This window comes from Vigna umbellata, chromosome 1 (genome assembly GCF_029865625.1).
Source record: "Vigna umbellata cultivar VRB3 chromosome 1, Vumbellata_1.0, whole genome shotgun sequence".
Taxonomy (NCBI): domain Eukaryota; kingdom Viridiplantae; phylum Streptophyta; class Magnoliopsida; order Fabales; family Fabaceae; genus Vigna; species Vigna umbellata.
Genome location: NC_142165.1, coordinates 104666198 through 104681268, shown reverse-complemented (window position 1 = coordinate 104681268; position 15071 = coordinate 104666198). Strand labels below are relative to the sequence as shown.

The window sequence follows — 15071 nt, the reverse complement described above, 5'->3', positions numbered from 1 at the left end:
TGGGAAGTAAATTATATTATTTGCTAGATAAAGTATAAAAAAGATTAAAATTTTCAAAATTTTCACACATTTTATTTAAAAATAAAATGTATATCCTACATATATTATAACCAAAAAAGGACAATATGTTAATTTACAAATACTAAATGTTGAGTTTGTTTTTTTTTATATGTTCGATAAAATCTAAATCATTACTATTATTATATAATTATCAATTTCTATAATGCATCAGTATAAGGTTTTCACACTGTATTTGTAGTTTTAATTTCTAACCCATAGAAGTTATACTACGACAGACAAATCAAATACTTAATCCCTTACACTGATAAGTGTTCATTATCAAGTTACACACACACATGTTACTACATATATATATATATATATATATATATATATAAAGGTTTGAACATGTACTAATTTGGTATGCATACCTCAATAATCCTCAGCCTGAAGGTTAATACATTAATGGTTGTCCCTCCTTCTGTAGTATGGAGGTTTGTTTTCGTGGAAATCAAGGTTAAGTTCTGAATCCTTTCTAAGAATTTCAATATGAGAATCAATACATTAACTTCGCAGCTTTGTTCTCTCACTGTCACTTCTAAGTCCACCATTTTCTCTTCTGACGAACTTGATTCTGGTACATGCCAAACTCGAACATTCAAGCTTTCATCAGGGGTCCTACCTACCTTTGTTTTCTTCACTCATAACACCTGACAAATCTTTCCTAAGCTGCTGCTTTCTCATGTTAAGCTTTTCAATGTCAGCCATCAAAGATATTATTCTCCCCTTTGCTGTTGTCAGGATCATCGCTTTACTTTTCTGAACCACCCAAATTCAAATCTCTTAGATTGTTTTGGAATCACAACAAAAAAGGTCATATTACTAGTGGAAAAAATGTTTGATTTTGAACTTACATTTTCATCCATATATATTGTTGATGAAACTGAAGGCATCACGTTTATATAAGAAAGTTATCTGCTAATATAATGTATTATACTATTAACTAGTTATCAATAGTATCATCAAAATTAATGTAGTATACTACATTATGTTAGCACGGTAGAAGCAAAACACAGTTAATAATTAATTTAAACTTAAAATAAAGGCTTGACACAAGAAATATCCCACCAGAGAAACCTAATTCCTAACTTTTAGAAATACGACATTTTTTAATCATTCCCCTGAAATATGCACTTAAATGTTTTATCTCAGGTTTATTTGTATCGTATGGAAAAAAGTATATAAATATCACCATCTGGTGAGATTGGTGTATCCATAGTTTCTATGACTTCATAATTTTTTCTTTTCATGAATGAAAAAGCTACATGCTTGGCATTGCTAAATTATAACATATACCTTAGTTTCCGGAGGAAGAATTGCTCTAAGTGCCTCAAAACTCACTTTGAGTATTTCACGCCTTCTTCTCTCCGATATCATACGAAAGCGATGCTGCAGGGTACTGATGTGATCGGTTGCTTGAACAGTACTATTGCGTTCTCTCACTAGTGATGTATTCTTCAGGTTTTGCCTGCGAAAATTGAACTCCGTGTGGGGTTCTATATTTGGGTTTGTCATATCTGGTATATATCTCACGACATCGGGAGCTCCAGGTTGTGTTACAGAAGTATGAGGCAAAACTTGATGGAGCTGCTGCTGAGAAGTTGAAGACAGGACTCGGATTAATGCTCTTACCATTTCTTGATGTTCACCCTCTGGTGTCGGTAAATGGCTTGGAAATGGAATGACTTGAGACAATGGTTGGTGAGAAATCGGTTGTGTGGGAGCCACACCGAGGGCATCAGGGAAGTTGGAGTGGGAAGTTCCCGGAACATTGATTGATTGATTAAAGGTATTTGTAGATGATATTATAAAAGAAGATGATGACGATGAATATGGATTCTGATCAATTGATTGGAAACGCATATAGAAATCTTCTGGGAATAAATTCTTAAGGGCTGTCTCAATGTCATCCTGAATAGTATACAAGTTATAGTTTATGAGATGCCAAAACCATTGACGCATCGATATCATGAGAGTGTATATATAGTTTGCTTACTTGAGGAATGTTGGAGAAGCCAAGTTCGATTTCTCCCTCTTTGCACCCCATGAAGACAGCCATCTGCGATCAACAACATCTGTAATAAATATAAATGTTCGTTACACTTTAGGAAATGGTTACCGATAAAAGTTTTGGAGTATTTGTTTCCGGTGAACGTATACCTCAATCTCTGCTTCCTGTATAAACATTTAAGACAATCGGTCCATTCTTTGTTAACTTGTTTTCTACTAAATGACACTCTAATTCAAAATATATATAATTTGTAAAATATTAATTACTTGAAAGAATTGTGCTTGAATTTGGGTGGATGTGAATGGTAGGAGATCCGAGAGTTTGAGTTGTATGTAGGGAAGTTGATTCTTGAAAGCAAGTCCTGGAACACACCTAAAGTGGTAAAAAAGGAAAAGGTAAAAGCGTTTTCCAGAAAGAAAGATTATGAATGATGGTGATGAATAATGCAGCACTTACTCATCACTGACATCAAAAGTTAAAGCCCCATACTGATGAAAAAGGGTTTGAGAAGAAGTTGGTTTGTTGTATGAAGGTATATATACATTTAGATTGATAAAATCGAAATGTGTGATTTATAGGAATGAATGGGAGCGTGGGAAATGACTCGTAGAGAAGGTGGAATTTTGAAAAGTATGAAGGTAGTTTGGTTGAAGCAATGAATGCTTGTGTGAACTGGAAGAAAAGACAATTAATGTATAGTCACTTGTCGTTGTTACCTTAAGACAATTGTCCTCTTGCTACGGACTCCTTCAAAGAGTCATAAATAAATAAATATATATATATATATATATATATATATATTAATTAAAAAGATAATGAGATATTAATAATTTTTTATAATAATTTTTTGATAATAAATTATGTGTTATTATTTTATTAATTCGTTTAAATTTATTTTTAGAAAAATATTTGAAATGAATTTATTACAGGAAGTTATAAAAAATTGTTAAAAAAATATTTTTTATTGTAAAAGTACGTTTGGAAAAGTCTTTGACCAGAACAAATGAAGAAAATGAGGGCAAGGTGGATTAATTCTTCATCTTGCTTAAGACAGGTGTGGGAATTGTTTCTTTGCAATTCAATTTTTAATATTAAGGAAACATAAGGAAGAGAGAAAAAACAAAATTCTTACTATGGAAGAACTCATTCCTAAAAGGAGAAAAATTGAGGAGACACAGACACAGATGTGGATAGAAACGTGTGAATATCATTATTGTTTCTTTAAAGCAGCATCATTATTTCTTCGTATAATAAAGAAATAAATAATGATAGAATCACATATTTTTACGTTTATTTAAGATATAATATAAAAATAAAATAATTATAAAAAAAATTAATTTTTTATATCAAGAAAAAATAAAATAAAAAAATTATATTAAATGAATATAAAAAACTTATGTATATCAAATTACATATTTAAAAAAAAAAACACTAATTGAAAGTTTGAGGTAAAGTACGTATACACTTTCTTTTTCTGGAGTTGCCAAAAAGAACATTATAAATTAGGTTTAATCCTTTAGTACATCTCTATTTATGTACGAATGTCTCAATTGGGTCCTCGTTTTTTAAAGTGTATCAAAATGGTCCTTAATTTTGAAAATTCATATCAATTGAGTCATTTCCGTTAAGTTGGCTGGACGGCGTTAAAAAAATTCATGAGTGGATGCTGAGATGACGAACGAACGCTCGTCCACCAGCGAACGAACGCTCGTCCACCAGCGAACGAACGCTCGTCCACCAGAGAACGAACGCTCGTCCCCCAGAGAACGAACGCTCGTCCACCAGAAAACGAACGCTCGTCGACCTATTATTGCTGGACGACCGTTCGTTCCACACTGGACGACCGTTCGTTCGGTGGTCGACGAGCGTTCGTTGGCTGATGGACGAGCGTTCGTCCGCTGGTGGACGAGCGTTCGTCCGCTGGTGGACGAGCGTTCGTCCGCTGGTGGACGAGCGTCCGTTCGTCATCTCAGCATCCACTCATCAATTTTTTTAACGCCGTCCAGCCAACTTAACGGAAAGGACTCAATTGATATGAATTTTCAAAATTAAGGACCATTTTGATACACTTTAAAAAACGAGGACCCAATTGAGACATTCGTACATAAATAGGGATGTACTAAAGGATTAAACCTATAAATTACGACGCAATTGGACAGCTTTTATTGATTAATCTATATAATTAATCAACGAAACTGTACGGCAAACATATACTACAATTTAATATCTTTATATGTAAAATAACTTAACAAAATAATTTAGTTTAAGATTATTACTAGCAAACATTATTATTATTATTATTATTATTATTATTATTATTATTATTATTATTACTACTATTATTATTATTATTATTATTATTATTATTATTATTATTATTATTATTATTATTATTATTATTATTATTATTATTATTATTATTATTATTATTATTATTATTATGAGATTTTCACGTGTCTCCGTGTTAGGAAGCGGAAAGCTACAAAGACCTAATTACATTGGTAAAAAAAAGATTGTTTAGTTTATAAAACATTGATAATTTGGAATAAAAGTTCTATATGTGACCTCAATAAATTATCGTTATTTAGTTTTGTTAAACAATACTTTAAAGGCATAAACTAATGCCAATTTTTCCTAAAACTAAATCAATGTAGTAAAATCATCATTTTAAAAACCAGTTTAGCAATGCAAATCTCTTGAAAAAATGAATTAATATTTTAAAATTTTCTCTCAAAAGACAAAGTTCGTTACTCCACAATTTGTTTATGATTTTCCTAATAAAATGATAATTAATAAACTTCTTACAGCTTTTTTTTTTTTTACAAATGAACATTAGCCAGTAAAACATCATTTTATAATAGACAAAATCTAATAAAATAATATATTTTTACCGTAATAAAATGATCATTTGCTAAATATATAATTTTTAAATCATGGTTAGTAAATGAGTTGACCTAATATTTAGACACATTATGCTTATATATTTAAGCAGTGACGGATCTAGAGTGCTCACTCCAAATTTTTTAATCATATATATATGGATTTGTTAACGTGCGTACGCTTGTTTTTTAGTTGGTACATTTTAGTAATATGTATCAAATTTTAGTAGACAAAAATACCCTTATATATCATGGATTCTAAGTTTTAAGGTTAAGGGTATTTTAATAATTTTCATTCTAAAAAAAAAACACAAATCGTTACTCACCTCTCTCATTTCTCTCAACCATTTCTCTTTCATCTCTCTCACTCCAACTTTTTCTCTAGCTTCAATTGAAAAAATCAGAAACACTTGTCATTTAACAATCTTACAAAAAATGATTTTATAATGAGTTTTCATTTTATAATTTTTGTCTTATCTAATTTTATCCAATTTTCACAAGCATAAAGGAATTGGTAATTGACTTGGAAAAAATCAGAATTACTCGCGGTTAAACAATTTTTTACAAAAAATGATTTTATAATGAGTTTTCATTTTATAATTTTTTTTATTTAATTTTATGTAATTTTCACAAGCATAATGACATCAAAGGAATTGGTAATTGGTATGGAAAAAATCAGAAACACTCATTGTTAAACAATTTCTTATAAAAAATGATTTTATAATGAGTTTTCATTTTATAATTTTTCTCGTATATAATTTTATCTAATTTTCACAAGCATAATGACATCTGAAGGAATTGGTAATTGGCCTGAGGGTATTTTTTAGAGATGATGATTCAACATGATGATGAAATTAGAGAGGTTAGTGAAGATGGTGAAATTGAAGAGATCTTGAATGAACCTTTGCCTGAAGGTGAATATGTCAATGACTCAACTCTTTACAAAGGCAAATTGTTTAACGACAAGTATTTCTGATTTTTTTCAATTGGGGATACAGTAGGGATGACAGAGAAAATGTTGTAGTGAGAGAGATGAAAGAGAAAGGGTTGAGAGGAATGAGAGAGGTGAGTAAGGGTTTCGGGGTTTGTTTTTTTTTAGTTTTGAGAATGAAAATTATTAAAATACCCTTAACCTTAAAACTTAGAATCCATGATATATAAGGGTATTTTTGTCTACTAAAACCCGGTACACATTGCTAAAATGTACCAACTGAAAAACAGACGTACGCGCATTAGCAAACCCCATATATATATATATATATGAGAAATTTTAGGCTTAATACCCTTGATAGTCTCTATTTTTGTTAGGTGTGTTCGATTTGTTCCCAGTTTCTTTTTATGTTCAATGTTATCCTAAAGAATGTAATTTTTGTTCAATGTAGTCCTTTTTGCAAACAACGTTTAAATCGTTAACAACAGACAATCCAGGTATACACAAGACTAATGAGATGCCATTTAACTACTGCCACATCACCATCTTCTTCATCCTTCTGCCCAAACAGATACTGAAACCCTACCCTAGCGCCGCCACCGAACCTTAACACCACCGTCGCCACAAACCTCGTCCAAAGTCATCATGTCGTCGTGAAGCCGCGTCTATAGAGAACCATGGCAGCAATCACGCGCAACCTCCATGGCCACCACCATCAAAGTCGCGATCTCCCCCAAATCACGAAACTCTTCTCAGGCCACCGCACTACCCGGATCACCTTCGCGCCTCCGCCATCACAGGATTTTCTCAAGCCGCCACTACCAGCATCTCGTACCTGCAAATCAAACACAAGCACCCAGAAACAGAGAAAGCTGAATCGCATCACCGAAACCGCTAAGTCTTCACCGTCAATAATGTCGCAAGCCATAATCTCGAACTCCATTCGAATCTTCATTCTCACACATCAGCCATGAATGATCCAAATCGAGAGCTTCATCGTCAGTGCGACAATCCTTGTTGTCGTCGCGCAAAGCTCCAGGGCCATCATCTTCTCCAACCTGCAGAGAACCACAACGAAATCCAGAAAAATCCCAAATCAAAGAAACCTGTTGCTTGCCTCCATCGGCCACCATGAGTGCTTTCTTACACAACTAGGTTCGTCTTCTTCATGCTACCATGAGCCGCACAATTCGCGAAATCATCATCCATTGAAAGAAAACCACGAGCAGCGTTTGCGGCGCAGGCGCACGAAGGTTTCCCCCAAATGCAAAACCCTAATTTTGGGCTGAAGGTTGAAGAAGATGATGACGTGGCAGAAGTTACTGGACGGCCTGCCGTTAACTATTTAAACGCCCTTTGCAAAAATGACTAAATTGAACAAAAATTACATTCTTTAAGACAACATTGAACAAAAAAAAACTGAAACCAAATCGAACAAACATTGAACAGAAAAAAAAAACTGAAACCAAATCGAACACACCTGACAAAAATATGGACTATCAGAGGTATTAAGCCGAAATTTTATAATTAATTTATTTTTGTACTATGTAATAATGATCATATCATTACTCTAGAATAAATGTTTAATATAAATGTTGTTGAGTAGGTCAAGGAAGGCGCTGTTGGTTTGGAAGGCTGCATTTGCAATTTGTTGAAGTCTTTTACCATTTTGTCTACTTTCCTTCCCAACCAGTCATATTGTTGAAATCTTTTTCCATTTTGTCTATTTTCCTTCCCAACCAGTCATATCCACTTAACAGTGCCACCGTCAAAATTCTCATTTCAAAACTTCAACAATCTTCACACCACCAACTCCAATCAGATTTCTTTTATTTCTGTTGTCTGTTTCCTTTAGGCAACTTCGTTGTATTTTGACGAAAAGCAGAAAAAAAAAACACACAAATTAAATATTATTTTAATCTTTAAACCTTTTAAATTAATATTCGTTCTTTTCTCAAATTAAATTGAATTAACCTTTTTTTGTATACTGCACAGGAGAGATTTATGAAAAATTTATGTATAAAAGAGAATAAATAATTTATGATACATATAATTATTTTTATATTATAATTTTGTTCCTCATGGTTACTTATCATATCATAAGAATTTTTTTCTGATGTTATGTTATTAATATATTTTATATTATAATAAATAAAATAAAATAATTTAATATTTTATAAGTATATATTTCCATATCATAAAAGGGTAATACTTAGAATAAAATCATTGAAGTAATACATAAAATAAAATAGTTTAATATTTTATTCATATGTACGTTTCTATATTATAATAAATAAATAGTTAACATAATAAATCGAATAAAATTGATTTATCTAAATTGTGAGACTTTCTAAAATAATATTTTAATATATTGCTTTTTCGACATATATTTTTTATTTTGATTTAAAATTTATTTACACTTTAATATATATTTTAAATATATACCAATAAGTTATTCTATTACATTAATAATATTTATTATCAGTTTTTGACTATTTTTTTCCTCGAATAAAAAAATCCCATTTTTATTCTCTTCCACTTCCATGTGATGTATACAAAGCGTAAGTATTACTGTATTTGGTCAACTCCAAAATGGTCAACTCCAAAATATATTTTAAGAAACCAAAATTTGGTCTACTCCAAAATGGTTTTTTGTTTCAGAACACTTAGAAAATTCTAACTCAACACAGCCATGCTATCACCCTTTGTTAAGATATTAATTTTATTATCATAGTTGTGTATATGTGCTAACCTTTTCATAAAATTATAAAAGATTAAAAGATACGTCCTAACATTTTTATAAGTATTATAAATATATATCTTTTATTTTATTTTGTAGACCTGAATAGTTATAATATATAATGCACATATATTTATGTTTTGTATTTTTACATTATTCATGAATTTTGAATTCTTTGCATTCTCCCTTTTTGTTCTTGATAATCATAATCTAAACCTTCTACATATTACCCTTTAGTTGACAATTTCAATTGAAAGGAAACCTCTGTCAGACCTTCCAGGAAGTTCTATCAAGTGGTCTTTTTTCTGCTTTCCATTCCCCACTATAAAGTATCGTATTCATTTCTAGAGTTAATTTTCAACCACAACTACGCACTGGTTGTTTATTATTATTATAATTATTATTTTGTTAATAATGGTTCTCATGGTGCATTGGGCTCTATACTGATGCTCTATCAAGTTTGAGAGTTTCTCCCTGTACCACCATGTTTTTCTCCCTGCACCACCACATCTTCAATTTATCCTTGACACACATTTAAAGTTGGTGGTTAAAAAATTTTGTATTTTACCACTATATAAACATGCACACCTACCCCACGGAAATGGAGAATTCGTTAACGAATGCCCATTCCTGCCTACAACCATTTTTATTTTATTTTGGTTTCTTAAACAATTATGGAGAATCAAATTGCAACCCTCACTAGGGTAATTCTACTTTTCTCTTCCTCAAACAAAATCCTTGCATTTTTCACGCTGAACACCACACGAATCTACTCATGAGCTTACGCCCTTAGTCTACTGCTACATATCCACGGTTAGCTACCTCGTAACCCAAGCATTCTCAACCCAAGAGAGACTCATATGACAATGTAACAAATACCCTCATACTATACGAATTCTAGAATTCATTAACACAATGCCTCATACGTGTAACAACATCATATATCCATGCACCATAACCAAAACTGAGACTCATAAACACCAACCATAATGCATGAAAAGGAACACTCAAAGAGATCAACTCACAGGATCCCAACCTCACCCAAAACAACAACCATACAATAATGGAGGGAAACGAAACGAAATTCACAAAAAGGGAGAGTAAGATGAGGAGAGTAGGAAGAAGAGAGAATGAGAGAAATGAGATTCTGTGAGGTGTGGGGTAAGCAGCACAATGAAAGGGAGAGAAGAGAAGATTAGGGTTTTAGATCAAATAAGGTAAAAGTAAAAACATAATTACTGAAGGTTACTTTTGGAATAAAAAAAATTAGAGAGAAGGGTGTGGTGGTGTAGGGAGAAAGGTGTGGTGGTGTAGGGAGAAGCACTCATCAAGTTTTTCACGTCACCACCAAATTGTCCTTATGTTTCAGTAAATTGATTTTAGAAAACGGTTGACAATAGGCAGCTTGGCTGCCTAGCCGTCCGACAGTTAGCAGCTTGACCTTTCGATAGTTCAATCCAGCCTGAAATACCCATAGTAAGAAAATTGAAAAATCATATGTACTTAACCATTTATAAGAATCATTTCGAGATGCTTGTTTTTATTTTTGTTTTTAGCATATCACAAGTAGTTAGATTTTAATCCTAAGTTTTAGTGTTTTCTTTTTATCATCAATCACTTTTATATTGTCGAACTTCTTAGTCATTGGAAATATGATATATAATAAAAGTAAATAAATGCAAATTAATTGAAAAAAATAAAGTCAGTAAAAAGGAAACGGAAAGGAAAGAGCATCAACAACAACTAAATAATGTCTGATGAAAGACCAAGATAAGGAAAAAGGAGAACAAATAAGAAAAACAAGGTTAGTTGATGAAAGATGAAGGGAAGGAAACATGAGCAAAACTAAGAAAACCTAAAAGTTACAAGAAGGTGAACACGGTAAATAAAAAAGATATATGATACTTGTCTTTTATATACAGTACTCCTCCAGAAATGAGTTCTATTAATGGTTCATTGAGCTCTCCTCATGCTTCGTCGGGCTCTACTAGTGGTTCACTGAGTTCTCATGCTCCACCAACTAACTTTAGAAAATGCATGAGATTTCAAAATCCAATTTAGTAACTCACTGATTGATGAAGCGTATGAAGAGCTCGATGGAGCATGTGAAGAGCTCGGTGGAGCATGTGAAGAACTCGGTGGAGCATGTGAAGAACTCGGTGGAGCATGTGAAGAACTCAGTGGAGCATGAGGTCAGATAAGTGTAATTAGTGAGACGTACATAGTTAGATTAGTCGATCAACCAAGTGGAGTGCCCAAATTATTATGTAGAGAAGGTGGAGAGCTCATAAGAAAACCTTGGTACTTCGGTAAAGCATATAGATAGTTATATTGACTAATGTGATTCAAAATACTAAAACAATGTTGAAGAAAAAAAATAAGGAGTCAAAGTAGTAGAATAGAAAAAGAAAAGAAAAAAAATCATGATTATTATAGTAAGAGAACACATATAACAAACCAATCTCCAAGAGTTTTTTTAATGGACCTAAAACAACTATTTTATTTGCTTGATTCTTAAACCGACCATAATTGTAAGTTATTGGTTTTCCAATAATATGGAATTTCTTTTCTTATTTATCTAATTGAACTTACTTTTAGCTATATTTGTTCTGGTTCATCTTATCTTAAGATAGCACTCTAAAAATTTTGACACCTTCCTTAATTAACTCTGTTGCCTAAACCTCTCTCTAAGTATTGGAGAATGTCATTTGACTCAACAATTTCACAACCTATCTGATCCATACTAGCCAAAACTAAAATAGTTATTGTAATATTAATTTATTTTACGATTTTTTTAGATATAAGATAAGGAAAGGAAATTTTTTACTTTAGCTAATCCCATTCCATATTCATATATACCACAACACACACAGAGATATATAACTAAAGTGAAATAAAAATAATATTATTGTAAAGTTTGACAATGATATATAGTTAAATAAACAAAAATTTAAAGAAATGGTACAGTGAAACATGGAACGAACAATAAAAAGAAACCAATAATGAAAAGAATGTATTTCCTAAGAATGAAGCATTGGCGACAAAGTGATGACTACGTAACATCATCAACCTCTCTCTTTTAATATTTTGTTTTTGTCATTTTCTGTATATTTCAAAGTATAAATATAAAAGGGAAACGAAAAGGAAACTGATACAGAAAACATTGAAGTTCTAGAAATCATGTCAAATCAAGAGTGTTGCGTAGATTTATGGGTAGAATTCACGATGTGTTATGTCAGCAACCACTCTTCTTACTGCTTCCTCGAAGCCAACCTCGTCCCATTCACTACCCTGAAAATACACACCATTATTCTTATTCTTCCCAATACCTTTTTATATTAATTATCAGTTAAAACTTCATTCAAATTTTATAATTCATATTAATGCAAAAAGTGGGTTTTGTATTGAAATAAGTTATAAAAATACCATTTATCTTTGTATGTCTATGATATGGATAGTTTGATATTTACCGTACGTGAAGTTTTTAAAATAGAGATGAAATAAGAAATTCTTTTGTTGAATAAAAATAAATACTGGATATGATTACAACCAGTTAATATTTACAAGTCATATATAATATATTAATAAGTTTGTGTAAATTTTGCATCATAAAAGTTAAAACTTTGTAGCTTTTATGATCTGGGTTTTTACTTCTGCAAATTATATTTCCTGACCATTGCTGCGAAACCCTACTCCATAGCTGCCGTCTCCATTAAGGTGGAGACCGAAGATCCGGTGGTTGTAATTACGGTTGAGATGTTCATAACGTTCATTGACGGTTTTATATTTATTTATTTATATGTTTAGGTTTTACGAGCATTAGGGGTTCATAAAATTACTCACATTTGGATCATGTAGAGATATGAAAACCCTGTACACACACAAATGACAAAGCAAATGTCTGAACATGTTACGTCGTGGAATGTTTCTTGGAACATACCTCAATAATCCTCAGCCTGAAGGTTAATACATTAATGGCTGTCCCTCCTTCTGTAATATGGAGGTTTGTGTTCGTGGAAATCAAGGTTACGTTCTGAACCCTTTCTAAGAACTCCAATATGCGAACCAATACATTAACTTCACTGCTTTGTTCTCTCACCGTCACTTCCAAGTTCACCATTTGCTCTTCTGATGAACTCGATTCTGATGCATGCAAAACCCGAATATTCAATCTTTCATTATAGGACCTGCCTCTGTCTTCCTCCCTACTACTACCAACTTCTTTGCCTGACAAAACTCTCATCAGCTGCTCATTTCTCATCTTAAGCTCTTCAATTTCAACCATCAAAGATCTCATCGTCTCCTTTGCTGCTGTAAGAACCCACCTTTTGTTTGTCTAGATTACCAAAGTTCAAACCAAGTGCTAAATGCATTAATTACTGATTAAAAATTATGTTAACGCATCATTAATTATTAATAGTGGTACAGTTTGGATAACAAATATAGCATCATCACAGATAAATATAAACTTAATCCTAGTTAACCATGACGTTGCTTTGTGAATTGAAATTTTGGTATATATACCTTTGTTCCAAGAGGAAGAAGTGCGCTGAGTTCCTGAAAACACTCACTGAGTTTTTCACGACGTTTTCTTTCGGATACCGTGTGATAGTACTTCTGGGAACTAATGGGGTGGGTTGGTTTAATAGTATGGCGTTCTCTCATTCTCTTTGAATTTAAGTTTTTAAGCAATGGAAATGATGTATTCTGCAGGTTTCGCCTGCTAAAGTTGGACTCCATGTGTGGGTTTATATTTGAATCTGGTATATATCTCACGACATCGGCAGCTCCAGGGTGTTTTACAGAATTATGAGGCAAAACTTGATGGGAAAGCTCCTGCTGAGAAGTTGAAGACAGGACTCGGATTAATGCTCTTACTATTTCTTGATGTTCACCCTCTGGTGTCGGTAAATGGCTTGGAAATGGAATGACTTGAGACAATGGTTGGTGAGAAATCGGTTGTGTGGGACCCACACCGAGGGCATCAGGGAAGTTGGAGTGGGAAGTTCCCGGAACATTGATTGATTGATTAAAGGTATTTGTAGATGATATTATAAAAGAAGATGATGACGATGAATATGGATTCTGATCAATTGATTGGAAACGCATATAGAAATCTTCTGGGAATAAATTCTTAAGGGCTGTCTCAATGTCAGCCTGAATAGTACACAAGTTAATAGTTTATGAGATGCCAACTTGAGGAAACAATGATTAAACCATTGACGCATCGATGTCATGAGAGTGTAGTTTTCTTACTTGAGGAATGTTGGAGAAGCCAAGTTCGATTTCTCCCTCTTTGCACCCCATGAAGACAGCCATCTGCGATCAACAACATCTGTAATAAATATAAATGTTCATTACAATTTAGGAAATGATTACCGATAAAAGGTTTGCAGTTTTTGTTTCCGATAAAAACGTATACCTCAATCCCTGCTTCCTGTATAACATTAAGACTATCAGAATTCTTTGTTAACTTGTTTTCTACTAAATGACACTCTAATTCAAAATGTATATAATTTGTAAAATGATTAATTACTTGAAAGAATTGTGCTTGAATTTGGGTGGATGTGAGTGGTAGGAGATCCGAGAGTTTGAGTTGTATGTAGGGAAGTTGATTCTTGAAAGCAAGTCCTGGAACACACCTAAAATGGTAAAAAAAGGAAAAGGTAAAAGCGTTTTCCAGAAAGAAAGATTATGAATGATGGTGATGAATAATGCAGCACTTACTCATCACTGACATCAAACGTTAAAGCCCCATACTGATGAAAAAGGCTTTGAGAAGAAGTTGGTTTGTTGTTGAGAGCATTGTAGAAACCATCAAGAAAGAACAAACGACTGTGGAAAGAAAAGTAAATAAAAATGATAGCTAGTGAAGAGTAGAAGTTAAGAAAATATAAAGAGAGATATATACTTGGATAAAAGTGAGTGTTGCCATAGAGAAACGTAAGTGCAGGCAAAAGATTGGATGAGAGAACGGAGAAAATGAGCTCTGGGAGCTTGAGAGAGGGCAAAAACAGCATCCATGTTGCTAATTAAGGGTTTTGCATGATGATGAATATGTTTGTATTACTACTTATATTATTATGCATCGTCTCAATCATTATACTTCTCAACCTTATCTTTATACAGTTGATGGATAAAATTCCTGATTTGTATGTGTGAAGGGAAAGGAGAGTCCACATTAATAATAATATCCCATTTTGTTTTTCTATTTTCTAAATTAAATTATTGATATATTTTTAGAATAAAATGTCAAAGATTTTGATAAATATTGTCAAAATATAAGTAGTTCTTTGAAAACGTGTCCATTAAATTGGAAGATATGGACTACATATTAGTTCCCTTGTAGACAGCGACTGAATTGCCTTGTACCCTAGTGAGACTTTGAAGACTTATTTCCCTTTTGTTTTCCGTAATGGCAATCATGCAAAAATATTGGAACTTTTATAA

The 15071-nt window shown here is 32.4% G+C and overlaps 2 protein-coding genes across 2 annotated transcripts; both read right to left on the bottom strand.

The window, feature by feature from the left end:
- Window positions 1–406: 406 nt before the first annotated feature.
- Window positions 407–2141, bottom strand: LOC148207034 (uncharacterized). Its single transcript, XM_088115801.1, has 3 exons — window positions 2057–2141; window positions 1357–1971; window positions 407–819 (listed from the first exon to the last, which is right to left on the bottom strand). Exons 1-3 carry the CDS (start codon window positions 2117–2119, stop codon window positions 679–681), a joined length of 819 nt encoding a protein of 272 aa, XP_087971927.1. The 5' UTR covers window positions 2120–2141; the 3' UTR covers window positions 407–678.
- Window positions 2142–11828: 9687 nt separating this feature from the next.
- Window positions 11829–14648, bottom strand: LOC124823621 (putative transcription factor bHLH041). Its single transcript, XM_088109419.1, has 8 exons — window positions 14533–14648; window positions 14349–14456; window positions 14158–14263; window positions 14044–14058; window positions 13878–13940; window positions 13146–13778; window positions 12562–12957; window positions 11829–11912 (listed from the first exon to the last, which is right to left on the bottom strand). The coding sequence occupies exons 1-8, from the start codon at window positions 14643–14645 to the stop codon at window positions 11829–11831; spliced, it is 1518 nt and encodes a 505-aa protein (XP_087965545.1). The 5' UTR covers window positions 14646–14648.
- Between the last annotated feature and the right edge of the window lie 423 nt (window positions 14649–15071).

Coding starts and splice junctions, on each gene's coding strand:
- LOC148207034 (XM_088115801.1), bottom strand. CDS start 2,119: ATGGCTGTCTTCATGGGGTGCAAAGAGGGAGAAATCGAACTTGGCTTC. Junction 1,972..2,056: donor GCTTCTCCAACATTCCTCAA/GTAAGCAAACTA, acceptor TATACTATTCAG/GATGACATTGAGACAGCCCT. Junction 820..1,356: donor TTCTTCCTCCGGAAACTAAG/GTATATGTTATA, acceptor TGGGTGGTTCAG/AAAAGTAAAGCGATGATCCT.
- LOC124823621 (XM_088109419.1), bottom strand. CDS start 14,645: ATGGATGCTGTTTTTGCCCTCTCTCAAGCTCCCAGAGCTCATTTTCTC. Junction 14,264..14,348: donor ACGTTTGATGTCAGTGATGA/GTAAGTGCTGCA, acceptor TTACCATTTTAG/GTGTGTTCCAGGACTTGCTT. Junction 12,958..13,145: donor TTCTTCCTCTTGGAACAAAG/GTATATATACCA, acceptor TTGGTAATCTAG/ACAAACAAAAGGTGGGTTCT.